Genomic DNA, 24,800 nt, shown 5'->3' on the forward strand with positions numbered 1-24,800 from the left:
ACATTCCTTGGCAGAAGTGTTTAGATTTGGGGGTTCTAATATGAGTTTATTATAGAGATGATCCTGAATGCTGACTTTCATATCTGGATCAGTAATCTTCCCAAAGTTTTGTGGGACCTGCTCAGTGTTTCTGTTTTGGGCCCATATCTAATGTTTATAGGCTATTACATACCAAACACTACATTAAAGGAATGTTAAGATCACAAAGTCAAGAATTCAGTATACAGGATAGATGGTGCTCAGGGAATGAATCAGGGATATGTAGTGAAGGAGACTGTAGGACCTCCTTTGTGGCAGAAGTTGGCAGGCGAGAGACTCAGGAAACAGTAAGAAGAAAAACAATGGTGTTGAATCTCACAGAGCTTAGTAAACTCTCTCTTTCTCAAGTTGAAGTTGATCCAGTCTGAATAAAAACTTAAATAGTCATTGGGAGCAGAGGAATTGGACCCTGGCTCTCCTATGTGGGTGCCCAAACCCCCAGGCTACAGATTCAGTCTCTCTCTTTGGACTGTTTAATTATTTATCAAAAGTGGAATAGATTCAACACGAGAGATTGAGAGACACTTATACAAGATTCAGAGTATCAGCCGTGTTAGTCTGTTTGTGTTAGTCCGCAAAAAGAACAGGAGTACTTGTGGCACCTTAGAGACTAACAAATTCATAGCCCACGAAAGCTTATGCTCAAATAAATTTGTTAGTCTCTAAAGTGCCACAAGTACTCTTGTTCTTTTTACTTATACGAGACTATCCCATAGCCCAGTGGTTAAGGCATGTGCCTGAGAAGTGGGAGACCCTTCTTTAAATCTTTTCTCCCTGTCAGACGTAAGGAGAATTGAACCTGGATCTCACACATCTCAGTTGAGTGTTCTAATCACTGGACTAAAAGCTGTGAGGAAAGCTGTAGTACCATCACCACCTCTTCCTCTGGTCTTTCTTGCAAAAAATGGCATAGCTGTGTAAATCTAGGAGAGGGTTCCTAGTTGTGGATCCCAAGCATAGTTAGGTACCTCCTTGCAGTTTGGATTTTGGTGCCTTACTCCCAGAGAGGGCAGAGTTTAGGACACACCCCTCTCATCGGCATCTTCTATTGGATAGCATAGGCAGGAAGCTGCCTAGCACACTGGTCTTTGTGGATCCCATTCTTAAATGCCTAGATCTCCCAATGAATTCTATATGGAGCCTGGGCACCTAACTCAAGTTTTGTGAAGTCCAGTCATTTTTCTAGGTGCTACATGTCACACAATACCTAAGTCCCTTTTTAGATGCAGGGCTATATCATAATGCCTAAGCCCAAGTGGGCCAAATTGAGGTTGCACCGACAACCTTAAACCTGGCATTTCCCAATTTTATATACAGATGTGCTGTATATAAATCCAGATGTGTCTCCCAGTAGCATAACAGCATTGCTATGCAAAGACTCCATCTTTATTTTAGGACCTGTCTGGCCCTGGTCAGACTGAGACAGAGAGCTTTGTTAAGTGAATGATTTACGCACTCTCGGAAGAGAAGGATACTCATATTATTCTAGTCTGACTCCTGCTAGTGGTGGAAAAAATGTGGGATCTACCCATCCAGGCCTCCAGGTCCGTAGAAATTGAGGTATTGTATGTGATATGGCTTTGAGGCTCCCTTCTAAAGTTGAACATGGAGAGATTCCAGAAAAAGCAATGAGTTTATTTTAATTAGTTTAATTTATGAAAATGTGACATTTAAATTTATTAGATCAAAAGGCCTCAGTGGAGTCAGGTGGCCTGACTGCTGCAGACCTTCATTGTGATTGAGGAATCAAAAGTGCCTCATCACCTCAGCCCTGGAATGTGATCACTTTAATTTTGGCAACACCTGCCCTTCCTAGATAAATTTGTTGCCTGAAGTCATAGCTCTGACCGTCTCCATATGAGGTAGTGCTAAACTCTACAATCTGAGATTAGCATATTCTGAGGCTACTGTGATACCAACACGCAGAATAGGGCTCTCAGACTAATTAGAGCACTCCTTCAGCCTATTGTAAAAAAATATATTTTATGCTTATGCCAGCCTTCCACAATGCTTATCCACATTCCAGGCTACATGCCCAGCTTCATCAAACTACTTTTAATCCCTCATGAAGGAGCCAATTTTTCTGCGCTCCCTGCATTTACCTTGCGGCCTATAGAAGCATACATATATTTCATTTATGCTAAGGTCACTTTATATCACTCTGGTAATGCAAAAGGACCTTAAAATGGGCATAAATTGCATTCATAACTACTTTAAGGACCCTTCATGCAGCCTATCATGAGGGTGTACATGGACCTTAGTGTAAATGAGAATCAGGCCCTCTCTGCATAATTTGTGTCTTTGTACTCAGCATGTCTCTTTCAAGGTTCATTTTGGTCTCTGATGCCAAAACAGAGATGCCGTAGGGAAGTGGAGTGAAAGGGGACTTTGTGAAGGAAGATTTGTCTCCTATATACATATATGACACCTTAAGTAGTCTTAATAGGTCATGTGCAGCCATTTCATTGATGGCTAAAAAAGCACATGAATGGTCATCACCCTGTTCTGCATAGTTCAGCTATTCTTTCTAGCATTTACAAGGATTGACATCAAATTTAAAAAAGCTCATGCATCACAGAGGATGAACAACCAATAGGAGCAAGTTTCAGAGTAACAGCCGTGTTAGTCTGTATCCGCAAAAAGAAGAACAGGAGTACTTGTGGCACCTTAGAGACTAACAAATTTATTAGAGCATAAGCTTTCGTGGACTACAGCCCACTTCTTCGGATGCATCCGAAGAAGTGGGCTGTAGTCCACGAAAGCTTATGCTCTAATAAATTTGTTAGTCTCTAAGGTGCCACAAGTACTCCTGTTCTTCTTTTAACCAATAGGAAAGCTGTCAGTTGCAGAATTGTGCTGACTTTCTCTCAAAAGCTGGCAGCACAGCTCTATGAAAAGTTGTGCACCCTAATTGAATTTGCTGCTTTTTTACATGCAACCATCATGCAAGAGCATGTAGTCCTGTTACTGCTTCAACATCCTTACCCTGCCAAAAGGAGTAAGGACGGGTGACACCCCCTTACTTTTCCTTGTTACACGACTAAGCATCCTAAAACAGACACTGAATCCCCAAAGCCTGCAAGAGTACATTACTTCTGTGGTTTTCAAAGCCACGTAAGAGATTTGGACACCCCAGCCCAGATCCATCAAAAAACTTTAGCACCTAAACCCAAGACTTAGGCATCTAAGTCCCAGTTTTGGCTCCACTGCATTCCACAAAACTCTTGCCAAACCCAATAGGCACCTAAACTCATTTGGCACCTAAGTTTTTAGGATAAAAGTTCCCTAGACACCTATGTTTTTGCCTCTAGGCATGTGCCCTGCTGCCTCCCTCTATGTGTCTGGATGTATATCTCCTCACTAAGCCTCAGAGTGATTCCCCCTCTGGAGGAAGATGGACAATAGTCTGCCTAAGTCACATACAGGCCCAATCTGGTAGCTGTGCTCAGAGGCTGCCTACTGATTGGGTCCCACTGGGATGTGATAGACTTGGGTTTAATTCCCACATCTCAGAAGAGTGCTCTAACAGTGAACTATTGGATAGTCTGATGTGGGGAATCCCTCCATCTCCCTTGTGAAAGCTTTTTCCCTAACCACTGGGCTACAGAGTCATTCTTTCACTTGTTCTCTCTCTCTGGGCCAAATGACTGTTTCACTATGGATAAATACTTAAATAGCTATTGGGCTGGAGAGAGAGTGAGAATGACTCAGGGGTTAGGCATCTACCTGGGAGGTGGAAGACCTAGGGTCCAGTCTCCCTGCTGCAATCTCTTTCATTATGTATCCACATCCACAGTGGAACAGCTTCAGCACAAGAGATTGGGACAGTCTGCTGTGGGGCCTCCTTGTAGCTAGTGGTTAGAGAACTCTCCTTAAGATTTAAACAGTGATCTCCCACCTCTGGCAGAGGGAGGAGTTGAACCTGGAGCTTCCACATCCCAAGCAAGTGTGCTAGTCACTGGGCTAAAAGTTATAAGGTGGATGGCAGCAGCTGCATCATCACCACCACTTCTCCTCATTCCTGCAAGAGGCTCCTAAGCTGCCTGAGTCCAGGAGGTTCCTGTTCACTAAGCAGAGATAGACACTTGTCTGCAGCCCAAAATTAGGGGCTGTCTCCCAAAGAGGAATAGGATTTAGGACACACCCTTATTGACAGCTGCTCCCATTGGTTAGCTTAGAAGGCTCCCCATCTAGTGTGTGGGCTTCTGTGGATTCATTCTAAGGCACTTATCTTTCCCCATTCATTGTGTAGGGAGCCTAGGTGCCTAACTTCATTTTGTGGATCGTGATATTATTCCTGTGATTTTTCTGGGCACCTAAAAGTTGAATCCCATCCTCAGTTCCCATTCATTACAGTGTAAATTGGGTATCCAAATCCTTTAGGTGGCTTTGGAAAGTCCCAGCCTCTCTGCCTCTTCCCATTACACTAGTGAGTAGTAATAAAAATTGTTTGCTTGTTGTTATTGAAATTTTATTTGCTAACATTTTCACTTGTGAGGAAATTATGAAATTAGGGAACATTTGCAACAAACATTTGGTTTAATGAAATACGCACCAAGTCATGATTTTAGGAAGAAATATTTAAACAAGAAAATCACGTCATTTGTGCTTCTTTTGATAAAGTAAAATTTGCTAAAAAAATAATTGTGAGTAGAGCAGGGCAGGAATGTTCTGTATATGCATGCAAAAGTGACAAGTCATCCACTTGGCATAACTGTATTTTAGTTTTTGCCAGAAAATTGAGGTAAGGAGAGAAAATGTCTCTTCCTTATTCCATGAAACACCACCAACTTAGTCCTTCATTGGGGTGTCTTGTAGTGGTGGTGGGCATTTTTACATGCAGTTCTTTATGAGCTGGGATACTGTGATTCCAAACTCTTATGTAAGAATATGGGTCAGCAGCTGGCTGTCTACAGGCATCAAGTCTCTCTGCTAAAGGCAGGATGTGCAGCTATCTGTGTTTTAAACAGCTATTCTTCTGATGTTATGTTCTTATTACAGACATGTACCCTTGCTAATCCGTCTTTTTGGTTGAAGTAACATCCAAAAATAAAAAACAGCTTGAAAGGCAATGTGTGAGCTATTTTCTGTTAAGAATAGAAAGTGCTGCTGTCAAAATAGTTTCCCACATTGGGATCCAAGAGCAACATGCTTATGCAATGGGCCAAAAACAAATCCTGCAAATGAGATTAAGGTGGCTGAGTAGTTAGTTACAGTGCAGATACACGATCCAACAATTTTCACAAGCATAAACAGACACATTTGTTAGAAAAAATGGTCCATATTTCTGTTGTACATGTAATCAAATAGAAAAATTTAAGAAAGATTGCTGTTATATATGAGAAACTGGCACCTGTGATTCAAAGCTGAAATCCATTACTGTGTCTTGCAAATACTTTCCCTTTATCATTTTGAAGGAATAGTTAGATTTGTGGAGTATGTAACAGAGATGACTATGTCACTATTATGTATTTCTAGTAATTCACAAAGAGAAACCTGAAAAACAAGAAAAGATTGAACGGAAAGAACAACCAAAAGGTAAGTGTCCAGTGCTTGAGATTGGCATTCATTCTGACTCCTCTTTGGTCCAAAATAGCCTCATCTGTTGATGTTCAGGGCATGCTGCAAAGTCCATTTATTTTCATGGAGGGAGGAAGTATAATGAAGGATGACTGTATGGAGAGTGGAGATTTTAAAGGACTTTTGGATACATCAACTATCTGTATGGCTTTATTGAACATAAAGGCTAAGATCTTCTTCTTAGCATATGTGCAACATTTCTCAGGTTTCAGAGTAGCAGCCGTATTAGTCTGTATCCACAAAAAGAACAGGAGTACTTGTGGCACCTTAGAGACTAACAAATTTATTAGAGCATAAGCTTTCGTGGGCTACTGCCCAATTCTTCGGATGCATTTCTCAGGTGGCACGTGACCAGGACTCATCACTGAATTTGGTCCACTGGTTGGATCATTAACTTCCCCAGCCCAGACTGGGTACTGATGGGGAGTGCAACATGAATGCTGATGGATTGCTGGATGCTTTGTTGTTTTTTTAATCTTATAGAATATAGCAGTAGGGATATACTACCGACCACCTGACCAGGATGGTGATAGTGACTGTGAAATGCTCAGGGAGATTAGAGAGGCTATAAAAATAAAAAACTGAATAATAATGGGGGACTTCAACTGTCTCCATATTGGTTGAGTACATGTCACCTCAGGACGGGACGTAGAGATAAAGTTTCTTGACACCTTAAATAACTGTTTCTTGAAGCAGCTTGTCCTGGAACACACAAGGGGAGAGGCAATTCTTAATTTAGTCCTAAATGGAGCACAGGATCTGGTTCAAGAGTGAATGTAGCTGAACCACTTGATAATAGTGACCATAATATAATTAAATTTAACATCCCTGTGGTGGGGAAAACGCCACTGCAGCCCACCACAGTAGCATTTAATTTCAGAAAGGGGAACTATGTGGAAATGAGGAAGTTAGTGAAACAGAAATTAAAAGGTACAATGCCAAAAGTGAAATCCCTGCAACCTGCATGGAAACTTTTTAAAGATACCACAATAGAAGCTCAACTTAAATGTATACCCCAAATTAAAAAACATAGTAAGAGAACCAAAAAAGTGCCACTGTGACTAAACAACAAAGTAAAAGAAGCAGTGAGAGGCAAAAAGGCATCCTTTAAAAAGTGGAAATTAAATCCTAGTGAGGAAAATGGAAAGGAGCATTAACTCTGGCAAATGAAGTGTAAAAATATAATTAGGAAGGCCAAAAAAGAATTTGAAGAACAGCTAGCCAAAGACTCAAAAAAGTAATAGCAAATTTTTTTTTAAGTACAACAAAAGCAGAAAGCCTGCTAAACAACCAGTGGGGCCACCAGACGATCGAGGTGCTAAAGGAGCACTGAAGGATGATAAAGCCATTGTGGAGAAACTAAATGCATTCTTTGCATCGGTCTTCATGGCTGAGGATGTGAGGGAGATTCCCAAACCTGAGCCATTCTTTTTAGGTGGCAAATCTGAGGCACTGTCCTAGACTGAGGTGTCATTAGAGGAGGTTTTGAAATAAATTGATAACTTAAACAGTAATAAGTCAGCAGGATCAGATGGTATTCACCCAAGAGGATAGGCAGCGATTTTTATGGGCCCGTGGTGACTGAGCACCAGGAATATTCCTGGTCTGGCTCCAGCAATGTTTGAGGCTGTGTCTCTCCCTCGGCCCTGCCTTCCGCCCCGGGCTCTCCCTCCCCGCACATCTCCTGGGCGATTTAAAATGGCCCGGGGCCCCCACCCACCACCGGCAGTGCAGCGGAGCTGAGCAGCTTCCTGCCTGCTCACTCCACATAGCTGCCAGCCCCTTCTTGCGGCCCCTGGGCGGCGTGGGTCTGTGTCTACATGTGCTGCTCCTGCCCCAAATGCCCCTGCAGCCAATAGGAAGCTGCGCGGGCAGTGCCTGGGGGTAGCAGCGCGCGGATCCTCCCCGGCCTGCCCTGCCTAGAAGCCTCAGGTAAACACCGCACCACCCACCCTCCTCCCAGAGCCTGCACCCCCACCCCTTTCCCACACAGCCCCTCCTGCCCCAAACTCCCTCCCAGAGCCTGCACCCCCTTCCCCTTCCCATACACCCCTTCCTGCCCCCAAACTCCCTCCCAGAGCCTGCACTCCATCCCTCCGCAGCCCCTCCTGCCTCCAAACTCCCTCCCGGAGCCTGCACCACCACTCCCTTCCCACACACACCCTCTTGCCCCCAAACTCCCTCCCAGAGCCTGCACCCCAGCCCTCCACAACCCTCCCATCCCCAAACTCCCTCCCAGAGTCTGCACCCTTCACCCCCTCCTGCACTCCCAACCCCTGCCCCAGCCCGGAGCCTGCACCCCAGACCCCCTCCCCCCACTCAAACTCCCTCCCAGAGCCTTAGGCAGGTAAGGGGTGGAGTTGGGGGGAGGAGTTTTGGGGGGCAGGCTCTGGGCGTTCTGGCACCACCAAAATTTCTATAAACCTGCCGCTCCTGCCGAAGAGTTCTGAAGGAACTCAAATGCAAAATTGCAGAACTACTAACTGTGGTATGTAACCTATCATTTAAATCAGCTTCTGTACCAGATGACTGGAGGATAGCCAATGTGATGCCAATTTAAAAAAAAAAAAAAGCCTCCAGAAGTGATCCTGGCAATTACAGCCCAGTAAGCCTAACTTCAGTATTGGGCTTAAGAACAGAATTATCAGACACATAGATGAACATGATTTGTTGGGGAAGAGTCAACATGGTTTTTGTAAAGGGAAATAATGCCTCACCAATCTATTAGAATTCTTTGAGGGGTCAACAAGCATGTGGACAAGGGGGATCCAGTGGATATAGTGTACTTAGATTTTCAGAAAGCCTTTGACAAGGTCCCTCACCAAAGGCTCTTAAGCAAAGTAAGCAGTCATGGGATAAGAGGGAAGGTCCTCTCATGGATCAGTAACTGGTTAAAAGGGTGGGAATAAATGGTCAGTTTTCAGAATGGAGAGAAGTAAATAGTGGTGTACCCCAGGGATCTGTACTGGGACCGGTACTATTCAACATATTCATAAATGATCTGGAAAAAGGGGTAAACAATGTGGTAGAAAAATTTGCAGATGATACAAAACTACTCAAGATAGTGAAGTCCAAAGCAGACTGTGAAGAGTTACAAAGGGATCTCTAAAAAACTGGATGACTGGGCAACACAATGGCAGATGAAATTCAGTGTTGATACATTCAAAGTAATGCACACTGGAAAACATAATCCCAAGTATACATATATAATTATGGGGTCTAAATTAGCTGTTACCACGCAAGAAAGAGATCTTAGAGTCATTGTGGATAGTTCTTTGAAAACATCACTGAATGTGCAGCAGCAGTCAAAAAAGCAAACAGAATGTTGAGCATCATTAAGAAAGGGATAGATAATAAGACAGAAAATATCATATTGCCTCTATATACATCCATGGTACGCCCACATCTTGAATAATGCATGCAGATGCGGTTGCCCCATCTCAAAAAAGATATATTGGAATTGGAAAAGGTTCAGAAAAGGGCAACAAAAATTATTGGGGGCATAGAACAACTTCCATATCAGGAAAGAATAATAAGACTGGGACTTTTTGGCTTGAAAAAGAGATGACTAAGGAGGGATATGAGAGAGGTATATAAAATCATGGCTGGTGTGGACAAAGTAAATAAGGAAGTGTTGTTTACTCCTTCTCATAACACAAGAACTAAGTGTCACCCAATGAAAATAATAGGCAGCAGGTTTAAAAGAAACAAAAGGAAGTATTTTTTGACACAATGCACAGTCAACCTGTGGAACTCTTTGCCAGTCTGTTGTGAAAGCCGAGACTATAACAGGATTCAAAAAAGAACTACATAAATTCATGCAGGATAGGTTATGATGGAATCCACTTCAAGCCAAGGGGTGTGGCAGCACCCCCATTCCCCTAGTTTCAGCACCTATGTGGTCTGTGCCAACAGCAAATTACAGAACTTCCCATGCTCTCTAGTATGTTGGGAATCAGAACCAAAGTTCCATCCACTGCTGGGTGGGAAGTAAGTGGGTGCTGTGCAGCTGGAGCCAAGGGCTAGGTAGCTCACACAGCAGTACAATGGGGATTCTGACTCCTTACTTCCCTGAACCTGTAGTCCAAATTACAGTTTAGCCCCAAATAAATAGCCTAGCTAGTGAGCTATAGCGGTAGCTATGCCACATATTTACTGTGAAGTCATTCTGTTGTTTGTTTTTTAATGAACAACTTCTCTGTAAATGGAGGTTCACTGTTTTTAAAATAGCTGTTTTCACATTGCAATACATTCAAACAATTCTGGGCTGCTAGTATACTTCACTCTAAACACAGTTTCACTGTGGCATATCTGAGATCCCTGTGAGTTCCACTGTGTCCATGATTATATATTTAAATACATTTCATTTGCGAGATTTGAATCTGTGGCAAATACACAATATTGTATTCTAATTTCTAATTATCTTCCATTATGAAGATCAAGAAAATGTTTAATGAGGGGGTGGGGGAAAGATAGAATAGACGTGGGAAATAATTAGCCACCCACATAAATGTTTTGTCATTTAGTTAGAGCAGGAGTTCGCATTCTCCCGTATTCTGCAGCAATCAGCCTATTGTTGAAGGAAGCAAGAGGCTCAATACTCCCTGCTTTCTTATTTTTGTTTCCAGTTATATATGGAATTAACATTCCATAACAGATCTCATCTGTTTCCTCTTGTTTGACAAAGGAGCTTTACCATAGTCAGGCGGTAGCTTCACTAGAGTTAAGCTTGAGACTAGGCTACTGGTTTACAATTGACTTTTCTAAGTCCTCCAAAATCTATATGCTTACTCAGATTGTCTTGAAAATTACTTTGCTGCATAGAGGTCTTAGGTAAGGTTTATGGTCCTAGTCTGAGGTCATCTGAGCAAGGGGTTTCTGGGATACAGCCATCTTAAAAAATCATGCAATGCCAAAATGTTACAGTGCTTATTTTGCGCACATTGTGTGTGTGTGTGTGTGTGTAACTATTTCTCTGATCTTCCTCAAACTGATATCATCTGCTCAGAATTGATCTCAACTAGTTTCCAGAACCCACTGCCCCTTTGAAGGAGGAATATTTTAAAAGGTACTCCAAGAAAAAGTTGGACCTACCATGTGGCTCGAGCTGAGCTGGTAAATCATAGAAAGTCATCTGCACATGCATAGGCAGCCTGCCCTCAGAATAAGTAGGGGGCTGAAGGTGATATGTTGTGGTCATTGGAGCCACACAGCACCCTTTTACTGTGAGTTTGAGTCCTGCACTTGGCAGTTTTCTGAGGATGTGTTATGGTGAGTATTCAGACAGGTATAGTACAAATTAGCAGCTCAGAGTCACTGTTTGGTTTTGTGTCTTACTGTAGAATTATTTTAATTTCTGAGTTTGTGAAATCTGTTATTAAAAATATAAATGTTTATTTCTTCATAGTGATGTACAAAGACAAATCTGAAAGACCAGAAAAACCTGAAAAGAAAGAAAAACCCATAGGTAATTATTTCTCTTCATGATCTCTCAATACTTCTCAGGGTACACCAGGCCTGATTCTCCACTCCTTTGCATATCATATAGTCCTTTAAATCTGTGAAAAGTCAGCGTAAACACTGTGGGCCAGATCCTCAGCTGGTGTGAAGCAGTGTATTTCCATTGAAATCAGTGGAGCTATGCCAGTTTACACTAGCTGAATATCTGGCCCAAGTATTCTAATTTGGTTGCATTTTACATGCATGTTGCACTGGTCACGATGCAAGGGAATGGAGAATCAGGTCCAGTATGTTTGAATGACACAATAACCTGCAAGAATAAAGTATATTAAATATGGGTATTCAGGTAAAACATGGCATATTCTCTGATTATTTTCAAAGATAAAATTGAAATAAAGTTAGTGAGGTGGGAAACATGAAAAAATGTTTAAAATTAGATAAGGAATAAGCAGATCTGCAACATAAGTATAGGGTGACCAGATGTTCCTATTTTATAGAGACAGTCCTGATTTTTGGGCCTTTTTCTTATATAGGCTCCTATTACCCCCCACCCCCCATCCCGATTTTTCACATTTACTGTCTGGTCACCCTACATAAGTATTAGAGAATAGGACTAATTAATTAGTCTGAAAAACACTTCGAAGATGGATCAGTGCTAAATAAAGGTAAACCATTATATTCTTTTGAAACATCAATAAAAAATAACAGGTTTTGAAAATACAGGTGTGTTTGTGTACTGTCTTGTAGGCACACAAGTGCATGCATACATTTCTGTATGCCTGAATAATGATATGCCCCCCTATACCAGATGTGCACAAGTGTTTTCACATACACATACCCAGTTTGGTATGCAATTAGTCATGTGCACCTACAGATGTCAGATTTGCATGTGCATGTTGGGTATTTGTGTGTGTCAAGTAAGCATGCACAAATGCATGGGTGCAATTGCGCATGCCTAACTTCGAAACATTGGAACCCACACTGTAAAATATTCCAGTGGGTGCATTGTGGAGGGATTATTGCCTGATCTGTAAAAAGCAACAGAGGGTCCTGTGGCACCTTTAAGACTAACAGAAGTATTGGGAGCATAAGCTTTCATGGGTAAGAACCTCACTTCTTCTTGCATCTGAAGAAGTGAGGTTCTTACCCACGAAAGCTTATGCTCCCAATACTTCTGTTAGTCTTAAAGGTGCCACAGGACCCTCTGTTGCTTTTTTACAGATTCAGACTAACACGGCTACCCCTCTGATACTTGCCTGATCTGGGTGCGTTAAGAAGGGAGAGACAGAAACCCATTCACAAGAATGTGCTTTATTTTTATTTGTGAAATGGAAGCTTAAAATAAAATAAAGTGCGGTAGTTAATATGCCCTCACAATTACATGTGTAATTAAACAGAGGGTGTTTTTATCATTAATAGCCAATAAAAATTGTTGTTGTTTTTTTTATCCAGGCTTCAGAAGCAACTGCATAATTAAAAAACAAACAAACAAACAACAAAATTACCTGATTGCAGCATTCTTAGGGCAGTTGTTCAATTTGTCAACTCTGTTAGCTTGACTCTTCTTGATTAGCTACTCTCATGGTACCTCTGTTGTGTCATCAAGGCACATTGTATTTTGGTAGGGTTGGGAAATGAAAACAGACATGGGAGACCTTAGAGATGGTGCGTACATCTGTTTACAGACTCTAATCTCATGTTGCATACGTTTTGACATCTTGAGTGGTCTCAGTGACCTCTCCAAATGCCCACTGTCATATGAACTACTTCATTGGTACCTTTTAACTCCAGTAGATGACTATTCTATGAAAATGCCATTAAAATACATCCAAAGCACAAAATCTATCGTTATTATACCTGACAATCAATCAAAAAAAAAAAAAAAAGAACTTGCCTGAGGTGAGTGGGAAGGTAATATTTGTATGTCTGGATTACTCTGTTTTTTCCATATAAAAATTTACAGATACCTTCCAGTACAATTAGATTTCAGTGATTTCATGGACCTTCAGTTCTTAAAAGTCTTAACCTGAAGGTTAACCAGCTATGGATGTGCTATTGACAAAACAGCTTTTGGCTGAAATAATTTGAACACATAAACAAAGCTTAGCGAGAGTCAACAAGTCTCACCAGCAGTGAAGCTGGCATTTAGTAGAATCACATCTTTGGTTTTGGCGTGACTTGTGAAAACTAAACACTCTTTTATTTCACCTCCACTTTTTGTTTTTTTCACCCTCTAAAAACAAGTCAGCCTGAGACAGAGCTTTGCTATTATCTTCATTTAACATGGGTTTACATATTGAAAATAGCAAAATGCTGTCATGAGGTGAATGTGTTAATTTCCCCAATATTTTTATTGAGAAAGTATCTATGCAGTGGTAAGACCGGCAAAATTGCAATCTGGGCACAATTTGTGAATTTGTCAAACTCTGCATGAACTTCAGTGTTTGCATTCTTACTATTATTACTATTGGAGCAGATCTAAGATTGTAATATATTTTAAGGCCGGAAGGGACCATTATGATTATATAGTCTGGCCTCCTGCATAAGATAGGGCATAGAATTTCACTCAGAATTTCCTGCATCAGGCCCATAACTTCTAGTTGAGGTAGAACTACTCATTTATTTTGTGCTCCAAACTGTGCTTGGTGCTTTTAGGGCAGGGGCCTGTATTGTGTGTCTGTAGAGAGCTTACAGTCTAATGGTTCTGTCAGGGCTGGCTCTGGCTTTTTTGCCGCCCTAGGCAAAAAAGCCACCCGCCGCCCCCCCAGCGTGGCAGGGGAGGGCGCCGAGCCCGGCCGGGGCTCTCCGCTCTCCCCAACCCGCCAGAGCGCCGGGAGCAGGGCGGCAAGCCCGGCCGGGGCTCTCCGCTCTCCCCAACCCGCCAGAGCGCCGGGAGCAGGGCGGCAAGCCCGGCTGGGGCCCCGCCGCGCCGCCCCCCTCCAGGCGCCACCCCAAGCACATGCTTGGTGGGCTGGTGCCTGGAGCCAGCCCTGGGTTCTGTCCTACAAACATCTACTGGTCCAATGTATCACTTACAATGATATCAATAAATCCTTTTCCTTAGTAAATCCTTTTACTTTTTATTTTATTTTTTTTGTTAAGCCATTGGTGTGATCAGTGCTGTTCAATACTGGGAGAAAACTCAGTCCTTCCCTAAGAACCTTATAATGTAAATGGACAGTAAAGTGAAAGTCTCTAAAACTGCCACTGGTTTTTTGGCTGCTGGTAGAGAGAGGAACCACACTGGAATTTCCAACTCTACAACCACCTTTGGGCTACAGAATGTGACTTGGGCTACTGGCTTAAAAAAAAAAAAAAAAAAAAAAGAGGAGTCCATGTAGTGCCTGGCCTCTTCCTGGCTAGTTTTCTCTCCATCTCCATATATTAATGATGGATTATATGACTGTTGTTACTTTGCACTACTTCCAACCAAAATGAGGGCTTGTCTTAACTTACACACCTATAGCGGGTGTCAATTTAGTGGGTCTAGTGAAGACCCGCTAAATCAGACGTGGGCAAACTACGGCCTGTGGGCCACATCCGGCCCATGGGACCGTTCTGCCCAGCCCCTGAGCTCCCGGTCGGGCCCCTCCCTCACTGTTCCACCTCCCCCGCAGCCACACTGCCGTGCGGGCTGCACTCTGGCCCGCTGCTCCCGCTGGGCAGCATGGGGAGCACAGCTGGCTCTGGCTGGGTGTCGCGGCTGCGAGCTCCTGCTGCTGGTAAGGGGGCGGGGGGGGGGTTGGGTAAGGGAGCGGGGGCTCCTGGGGGGCAGTCAGGGTGGAGGGGGCGGTTGAATGAGGTGGAGGTTCTGGGGGGGTGGTCAGGGGATGGGGAACAGGGAGGGTTGGGAGTGGGAGTCCCGGGGGCCTGTCAGGGGGCGGGGATGTGGATAGGGGTCGGGAGGGCAGTCAGGGGACAGGGAGTAGGGGGAGTTGGATAAGGGAGTGGGATCCCGGGGGGCAGTTAGGGGCGGGGGGTCCTGGGAGGGGGTGGTCAGGGGATGAGGAGCAGAGGGCAGTTGGATGGGGGTGGGAGTCCCAGGGGGGCTGTCAGGGGGCGGGGGTGTGGATAAGGGGCGGGGCAGTCAGGAGACAGGGAGCAGGGGGGTTGGATAGTGGGTGGGGGTCCCGGGAGGGGGCGGTCAGGGGACAAGGAGCATGGGGGATTGGATGGGTTGGTGGTTCTGATGGGGGCAGTCAGGGGGCGGGAAGTGGGAGGGGGCAGAATGGGGGCGGGGTCCAGACTGTTTGGGGAGGCACAGCCTTCCCTACCTGGCCCTCCATACAGTTATGCAACCTCAATGTGGCCCTCAGGCCAAAAAGTTTGCCCACCCCTGCTCTGAATCAATGGCAGAGTGCTCTCTGGTCAACCCCGGTACTCTAGCTCTCCAAAAAGAGTAGGGTAAATCGACCAGAGAGCGTCTCCCATTGACACAGCACAGTGAAGACACTGGGGTAAGTCAACCTAAGCTATGTCAACTCCAGCCATGTTATTCACATAGCTGAAGTAGCATAACTTAAGTCGACTTACCCCGGTAGTGAAGACAAGCCCTGAATGTAACTCAGTTGTGAGGTGTCTCAGGCTGTGGAACTCTATTCCAAGGCTGCCTTCAGTGTGCCCTCTTGCAAAGGATCATGCAATGTCAGTGAAACATAATTTTCCTCCTGACTAGAGCTTTAAATGAGAACTCTGATGAACTACATCCATAAATGTCACAAAATGTGAGATCTGTAATTTGGGAACTGTCTTGTGAGTTGAAGTGAATGATAGCTGACTGTGCCCAGTTCCTCCTTCATACAATCAGGCCCTAGCATCCAGGTGTCAATTGAAATAGTTTTTTCCTTACTCATTTCATCTCAACTCTTTGTCTTTTTAAATAAGTACAATATCGTGTCTGTTTATTTCTAGTTGCTCACAAAACCAAACCTGAAAAACAGGAGAAAGCTGAAAAAGCACCTCCAAAAGGTAATTATTGATTAGTTTTAGATTTGGGTTTTTGTTTTTTTCTTTTTTGGGTATGGAGGTCTGTTTAGAGTGTGTAACTGTTTCAGCCAGGGCCAGCTCTAGGCACCAAAAAAACAAGCTGGTGCTTGGGGCGGCACATTTTTAGGGGCGGCATGGCCGGAGCCAGAATGCCACCCCTAAAAATGTGCCCCGGCCGCCCTAGCTGATTCGTGCGCCGCTGCTCACCCTCCCTCCCAGGTTTGAGAGCCTGGGAGGGAGGGGGAGACTCCGAGTGGCCGCGACGCGTGCGCCGCTTCTCCCCCTCCCTCCTAGGCTTGAGAGCCTGGGGGGAGGAGGCAGGGCTGGGGATTTGGGGAAGGGGCGGAGCTGAGGCGGGGCCAGGGGTGGGGTAAGAAAAAAAACGGGGGGGGGGGCGGCCAAAATTGTTTCTGCTTGGGGCGGCAAAAATCCTAGAGCTGGCCCTGGTTTCAGCATGACTTCTCTGATGATAAACTAATCTTTCTTCGGGTCTATTTGGCTAGGGTTGCCAGGTGTCCAGTTTTTGACCGGAACGCCAGGTCGAAAAGGGACCCTGGTGGCTCCAGTAAGCACCACCGACCGGGCCATTAAAAGTCTAGTCAGCGGTGATGCGGGTCTAAAGCAGGCTAGTCCCTATCTGTCCTGGCACTGTGCTGCGCCCCAGAAGCGGCCAGCAGGTCTGGCTCCTAGGCAGGGAGGCCACAGGGCTCCGCCCACTGCCCCCCACCCCCAGCACTGGCTCTGCACTCCCATGGCTGGGAACCGCGGCAAATGGGAGATGTGGGGATGGTGCCTGCGTGCGATAGCAGCATGCAGAGCCTCCTGCCCCTCCCCCCGCCTAGGAGCCGGACCTGCTGGACGCTTCTGGGACGCAGCATGGAGCCAGGTCAGGCAGGGAGCCTGCTTTAGACCTGCAGTACCACTTGCCAGGAGCCGCCCGAGGTAACCCCTCATCCCTGGCCCCACTCCAGATGCCTGCATTCCCAGCCATGGCTCTCTCCCCCCCCCCACACCCCAACCCCCTGTCCCAGTCCAGAGACCCCTCCCACACCCTGAACCTCTCATCACCGGCCCCACCCCAGAGCCCGCACCCCTAGCCCAGAGCCCATACCCACTCCTGCACCCCAACCCCATGCCTCAATCTGCAGTCCCCTTCTGCACTCTGAATCCCTCATCCCCACCCCCCAGCCTGGAGCCCCCTCCCGTACCCAAACCCCTCATCTCCAGCTCCACCCCAGAGCCTACACCCCCAGCCCAGAGCCCGTACTCCCTCCTGCACTCCAACCCCCTGCTTCAACCCGCAGCCCTCTCCCACATTCCGAATCCCTCAGCCTGGAGCCCCCTCTTGCACCCAAATCCTTCATCCCCAGCCACACCCCAGAGCCTGCACCCCCAGTCGGAGCTCTCACCCCCGCCCACACCCCAACCCTCTGTCCCAGCCCATTGAAAGTGAGTGAGGATGGGGGAGAGCGAGCCACTGAGGGAGGGGGAATGTAGTGAGCAGGGGCAGGGCCTTGGGGAAGGGATGGGAAAGGGGACGGGGCCTTGGAGAAGGGGCAGGGCTAGGGTGTTCGGTTTTGTGTGATTAGAAATTTGGCAACCCTATATTTGGCTAAAGGCCTTGAGCAGTTCCTGTCTTAAGTTTTGTACAACATATTTCTTGCTTAGTTCTCTTGTTTTGTAACAAACCGTTCCATGAACCATTCTTGCATAGCTAGAGTACTGAGTACTGTGTTTTTGTTTCTTGTTGTCCACTTCTCCAAAATTGGATTCAGGGATTTCACTATAACAAAGGCTTTCTCTCTTGTATCAGTTTTCAATTTAGTGGAGACTTTTCTGAGATGGTGTTTACCGTCTCTTGCTTTGTGTCTTCTCTTATATCCAAAAATAGCTGTTAATTTTCTTGCTTTTATTTATTGCAACAACCTTTTTGTTCTAGCATGTGATCTGTGCAGTTTTTCACTGATAGAAATTGCACTTTTCCTCTCTAGCAAGGCAAATATGCCTTGGATAAAATGTATGAATCTTCCAATTACCACACATATTCTGGGGCAACAGGGCATCAGGAGGTGGGTTTCTAGTATTCTTTCAACTGAAAATCCTATCTTTAAATATACTTCGGAGAGGAGACTTTCCGAATCAATTTAGCCTGCTCCACCAATTCATTTTGTTGACCATAGCATTTATAATTCTTTGACTGACTGTGGGTTCCTACATATTTACTTTTGTCTTAAAGACTTTGCCTTTTGGGGGATCAGATTCTGCTTTACTGGGTTGGGTTATGGTACATCTTCACTGCCTAGACAAGCTGGGCTCATAACTGGGTTTTAGCCACAACTCCTCCCCCTTTTCACCCACACAGAAAAACAGCTGATTTGGGTTAGACGTGCATTAATCCAGGGCTATATGACTTGGCTGGGAATATCAGTTAGACTGAGCCTGGGCTCTGATTTAACGCTGGTACCCACTTATTTTGCTGTGATGACTCAGGCAAAATCAGTCAAGTGCTGATTGTCCTGCAATGTCCTTCCCAAAATTCCCTCCAAAGGACAGACATCGTCTCCTGCAGTTGGCACAACTGAGTGGAAATGAATCCTAGAGTGTATCCAAAGAACCATGGGATATGCCCCAGACACACACAAGTGAGTGCAGAATGAGTGAAGACATGATAACATGGGTAGGGCTTTTTAGTGCAGACGCTCACACCCATGCTAAGTTAACCTAGGTGCTTAGACTTGGGTGCTGATCACCCAGGTTGACTCTATGATGAAGATGTAACCTTAGTCTCTAATCTTTGTCTCTTCCTTAATTTTTAGTCAGACTAGGATTAGATCTGGAACCATTTATATGCTAATGGAGTGAAAATAGGCTCTCAGGAATTAATTTTGTGTTTGAACAGCTTCAAAATCAAGCAGTGACACAGTGGATTGGAATGTTTGAATCAGACTTTATTGGGTTTACAATCATCTAAGGAAAGTTGTGGAAAAAGGAAGTAGGAGTGCAGAGAAAAATGTGAATGAAAACATGAATATAATAATAAAAGGCAGCCACTATCTAGTATCTCTTTGAGGGAGGGGATGCAGCTGGTGGTTCTATCTTAAATTTGTAGCACAAACTTTCCTTAGCTAGAAAAGTATGTTTTTTTTAAAATTGAATCACCCTGAAGTAAGCCAGGGGTGGTCTTCATAGAAAATAAAAATTCACAAACTCAATTTAGTCTTGAGAATGCAAAAAAAAACCAATTCTCTCCACCCCAAACTCCATGAGGTTCAGACATCCCTAATGTATGCTCTGCCTGTCTATCCATCTATTTTTTAATCTATTAAATGTGCCCGTGACTGGCCAACATATTTTGTGAAGAGTTCTGCTTGGTTAACTGTTGGTGCTTTGGCTGTATTAGTAGCCAGGGAGACATTCCATTCCATTTCTCTCTAAGAGCTTGTCTACATTTAAAATGCTGCAGCTGTGCCATTGCAGCTGTAGCAATGTAGACATGATCTACATTGATGGGAGGGATTCTTACGTCAGCATAGGTAATTCACCTCCCCGAGGGGTGGTAGCTAGGTTCATGGAAGGATTCTTCCGTCCACCTAGTGCTGTCTACATGGGAACTTAGGTTGGTTTAGCTACGCCACTCAGGTGTGGATTTTTCACACCCCTGACCAACTCAATTAAATCAACCTAATTTTCTAGTATAGACCAGGTCTAAATCCTGGGGGAGGATTCTGTGTATCAACAGTTTCTGTGGATGTGCTTAGTGCACATCTCATTAATTTGAGCTGCCCCTCCCTCAGTGTGTGTCAGGCCACTTCTCATCTTATCTGAGGTTTGTTCTACATCATGTCAGCTGCCAGTAGTGCTAAGGGTCATTCCAGCAGCTGGGGATCACAAGGGCATGGGGATGCCCAGGCAATGCATAGATGGTTCTGAACCATTTAAATTTCCCCCTACTCATAGGAGATCCTCTGAAGGCTGAGTAAGCAGACTTCAGGGTAGCTTTTTTCCCCAGATAAAGGGGCCCAAGAACTTATATTGGCAAGAACACCATCTAAATACATCAGCTAAGAAGCATATACCCAAGAGATCATAATATTGAATGTCCATTCCAGAGTGAAATGTGTTAAAAGAGAATGTTGCTGTTATTTAGCTGCCACTTGAATGAAGTGAAGATAACTTTCAGGGCTGTTTTGTTCCTGTAAAATATGGCTTAATGGTAATCAGGGAGAGGAAGGAGAGAAGTATCAGAGTAGAATATTGATCTGCTTCTGTGTTGCAGAATGAAACCTCATGGAAAAGCGATTTAAATCTGCATGCCACCTTGGAGTTCTGTTTGATTGCTGCTAAAACATCACCAATTTATGTGTGTAACTGATTCATACAACCCAGAGCCTTTTTTTAAAAGAGGAAAATATGAATAAACTGTAAATATATGAAATAGACACAGGTTCGCAAGGTGTCATGATTCTGTAATGTTGTGTTTTGGCAACTCTTTTTCTTCAGTTTTCACAGCAATTTTTGTAAAGAAAAGTATAATTTTTATTGATTTTTAGTAATTCAAAAAGACAAACCTGAAAGAGAGGAAAAAGTTGAAAAGAAAGCGCCTCCTAAAGGTAACTATTCCTTTTCATTACATTTTGATTTTACAACAGTTTATGCTGAAAAGTTTAACCTTTATTTTGAGTAAGCAGAGAGTGAATGTATCTGAAAGTAAGCTATATACTGGCAATTTTGATTAAATAAAATATACTTGTTGAATCTTCTTTAAGATAGTACAAAAATAGATTGTTTAAGATAATCAAAATAAAACCATGTGCTACTGTATCACAGAGAAAGTCGAGAGCAGACTTATTAAGTGTCACTTACAAGATCAACCAGGAATTTTAGCAAGGGTGTTGGAAGAATTTTTATAGTGTGGGTACTGAGAGCTATTGAACCAAACTGTAAGCCCTGTATATAATGGAAACCACTTCAAGCCAAGGAGTGTGGCAGCACTGCCAGTATCCCTGGTTCCAGCACCTATGAATTTTAATAGTGTTGTGACTTTGTTTGGAGTTAGGAATTGGCTGTTGTATAAACAGTAGTTTTCTGGTGTCATAGGTAATTTCAGTTTCCATATTGTTAAAATCAGTTTAATAGGCCCAGTGGTTTAGCGGGAATTTCTGTGCCACCACATTATGGGAGACATGAGTTTTGCAGCAACTTCCAGAGTTCTGCCTCAAGGTTAAATAAACTTGAGAGTTTCAGAAGTAGCACACTTGGGGCTTGTATGTACTTACACGCTGGTTCGGCGGCAGGCAATCTAACTTCTGGGTTCGATTTATCGTGTCTTGTCTGGACGTGATAAATCGAGCCCAGAAGTGCTCCCCGTCGACTCTGGTAATCCTGCTCATCACAACATTGCCAGACAAAATCATGGATGATTCATTATTACCAAACTTGGGCTCACTCTCCAGATTCAAGGTATCATAGGTTGGCAAGGTTACTTATGGACTGGCAGAAGTGTACTACAGGTGCTCTTAATTAGAGGGAGCCATGTAAGAATAAAAAAGGACTTTGAAAATCTGTTCTTCACCAGATCAGGCTAGATATTATTAATAATCACAATGATTTTATTAAGAGATGTTGTAGAAAACTGCAGCTTATGTATTGTAGGTGTTACCCAGCCTGACCCAACTAAACTAGAAATTGTACCATATTGCAGTTCTTAGAGATGCTTTCCTATTAATGACTGGCTACATATATGCTTGGATTGCAAAGCTTGGATCCAGTAGACCTGATCCACCATGACATTACTCCAGTTTTGCAGGGCTGAATCAGGGCCAGTGTGCCCAGTGGAAAGTACAGTGAACAAACAGTCAGGACTGCTACGTTATATTTCTGACTGTGTCACTGACTGGCTACTCTGACCATGGGCAAGTCATGGAGATCCTGATCCGGCTCCACTGAAAATAATGGGAATCTCTCCATTGACTTTAATGGGTGATTGATAGGGTCTTTAATCATTGTGTGTTCCCCCTTTTACACATATTTGAAAGAAGTATAATAATTTTCTAATTCCCAACCAGGCAGGTGTTGTGAAGCTTAATTCATTACTTGGTCAGAAAATTTTCCATGGAAATTTTTTAAATCAGAAAATGCTGATTCATCAAAAATGAAACTTTCTGTGGGAAAGGGTTGATTTGGGGAAAAAGTTTGAAAAATTGACTTTTCATGTTGAAATGTAAACTAATTGATAGTAAAAAAAATAAAAAGTTGAAAAATGTCAGTCAAAATGAATATTAAAATTATCAAAATGAAATGTGTCAATTAACCTAGCTGAAATTTTTTTCAGCTTTTCAGTTTGCAATTTTTTTTGAGATTTTTGTCTTTTTGTCCCAATTCAGAATGTAACAAATTTTCAATATCTCAAAAATTCTCATGAGATGGGAAAGTCATTTCCTGCTCAGCTCTAAGTGCTACCAGATACAGTGAAAACATTTCACTTGTGTAGCGTCTTGCAGCTGATGATCTCAAAGAACTTAAAAAACCTTAATGAACAAAGCCATGTAATATACCAGCAAGGCAGAGCACTGTCATAATCTCCAATGTTACATATCGGGCAGCTGAGGCAGAAGCTGGCACTGTCATAATCTCCAATGTTACATATAGGGCAGTTGAGGCAGAAACTGGTTGTGAGTTGCCCATTTTAACAGAACAAGTTCACAGCATCACCAGGAATGAGTCACTTGACTCCCAGCTCTATGCTATGGCTGGAAGAACATTCTTCCCCTCCTCATAATGAAAGGCACTGTATGTCATTACTACACTTTATAAAAGGAATAGAATTGTTGAGTATTTTATCCACTCGTTTGATTAGAGTGATTTATATGCCTTTGTTCCTTTGGGCTTCCCATTCTATCTTGTTCTCTGTGTCCATCTTGATTAGATTGTAAGCCGTTCAGGGCAGGGACTACCTGCATCTTGTTGTTGTTGTTGTGTAAATTGTTAGCACTAAAGAAATAATACATTATGATAATTTGAATTTAAAAGTGCTTGATGTTATTTATTCAGGAAAGACTGATTTTGACACATTTCTTTATTACGTGCAGAAGAGAAGAAAGCGAAGAGCTCCAAAGTTGAAGAAAAAGTTAAAAAGGAAGTGAAAGATGGAAAAGCTGAATCAAAGACAGCCGAAAAAGGCAAGCAGACAGAAGCAAAAGTAGAGGACATTGGGTTAATAAAGGCCAAACCGAAAGTGAAGGAGGAGAAAGCAGTGAAGGCTGAAACAAAATCAGAAAAGAAAGGTAAACAAAACCAGGACGAAACAGCTGAAGATCCCAAAAGAGTAGTGGGAAAGAAACAGAGACAGTGAAGTTAAAGCTGGCAGAGACCAAACTCAAACGCCACACATGGAAAAAAAAAATAGTAGTATCTGCCAATCCCCATTGGGTCTCAGATCATTAAATAGAAATGAAACAAACAAAGATGCTTCAGCTAAGCCACCAACATGACAACTGTTACTGACACAGCAAAAGATTCATTTTGCATGTGAATGTTTCATTGAGAAAACAAGGACCAGTGTTCACAATTACTGAATATTTTGGAGCAGAAGATTTGAATAATAAGGTTTTCAGATCTTTAACTTCAGATGGATTTTTAAAAAAAGTATTTTAAATTGCCCTTTAACTGATATCATCAGATAGTTCTAAGTTTTAATGAATTAAAAAAAAAGAGAATGTGACGTGTTGAATTAATAGTGACATTAATTTGGTTAAATATGAGTTACCCAGTGACCTATCAGGAAGTATACTTTCCTTCTTTAACGGTGCATATTTTCTGCTTAACAATAACAAAAATGATGGTTGATAGAATGGAATGTATGATTTGTATTACATCAGGCTACGTGAGACCCTGCCATGCTTTGTATAACACAATGACATGGCAATGCCTCACATGACTTGATGCAGTCCTGGCACATGACTAGGTTCCAGATTTCAATTGAAAGTGAAAGAAATGTCATTCTCATAAGAGGAAGCAAATGAATTACATCCAAAAATGAGGACATGCATAATGTGTGGGTATTCAGTACAGGCGCATCTCTGCAACAATGAGGTGGGATTCTGCCACTCTCTGTTCACATTGAGCTGTATGTTGATTACACTGGGACTACTTATGGAATAAGGTACAACTCAGTTTGAATAAGATTGGCAGAATCTGGCCTGCTATAATCCAGCCACGCTACAGGCTGGGGTTTATTATGATATAACCAGAGGCAGAGGTACATCATGAGGCAAAATTGCTTGAGCCTACAACTGATACCTGTGGACATACCCTTGTGCCTATGCAGAGCCCCTTCGAAGTCAGTGGGATACTGCTTGGGTGCAGGAATCTGCCCAAAGCAGATCCACCTATAATTTCTGGGCCATGATCATGCACTCTCTGAAGGGTTGTGCCATTTTACTTAAAATATAAAATTTTAGACATCTGAAAATAATTATTAGAAGATTTGGAGGCCTAGGAAAAATATGGCTCCTTTCCTGACACTTATTATCTGTCGGGTTAGTGTTCTTTACATTTGTTTACATTCCAGATAAATTTAGTTTTCACATGAAACACTGGAAACTTTTAGGCATAATGGAACATTAGGAGATTAAAACAGCTTCCTGCACGCTGATTGTTTTGACCAGTGGGCTAATCCACCAAGGTGCTGTGCCCTTCCTGCAAGGCGTCAGTCACCTCAGCTCCTATTCACTGTG

At 43.4% G+C, this 24,800-nt stretch overlaps 1 protein-coding gene across 9 annotated transcripts in view; it reads left to right on the forward strand.

Annotated features, from left to right (window-relative positions):
- TRDN (triadin) overlaps nt 1-24,800 on the forward strand; it is a 284,763-nt gene that overhangs the window by 80,979 nt on the left and 178,984 nt on the right. For all 9 annotated transcript variants that reach the window (XM_054021587.1, XM_054021581.1, XM_054021584.1 and 6 more), the window contains exons 7-11: nt 5,518-5,577; nt 11,027-11,086; nt 15,991-16,047; nt 20,616-20,675; nt 23,154-23,348. In XM_054021587.1, coding sequence (XP_053877562.1) covers nt 5,518-5,577; nt 11,027-11,086; nt 15,991-16,047; nt 20,616-20,675; nt 23,154-23,348 — 432 coding nt within the window. The remainder of the gene's footprint in view (nt 1-5,517; nt 5,578-11,026; nt 11,087-15,990; nt 16,048-20,615; nt 20,676-23,153; nt 23,349-24,800) is intronic.

This window comes from Malaclemys terrapin, chromosome 3, assembly GCF_027887155.1.
Source record: "Malaclemys terrapin pileata isolate rMalTer1 chromosome 3, rMalTer1.hap1, whole genome shotgun sequence".
Lineage (NCBI taxonomy): Eukaryota > Metazoa > Chordata > Testudines > Emydidae > Malaclemys > Malaclemys terrapin.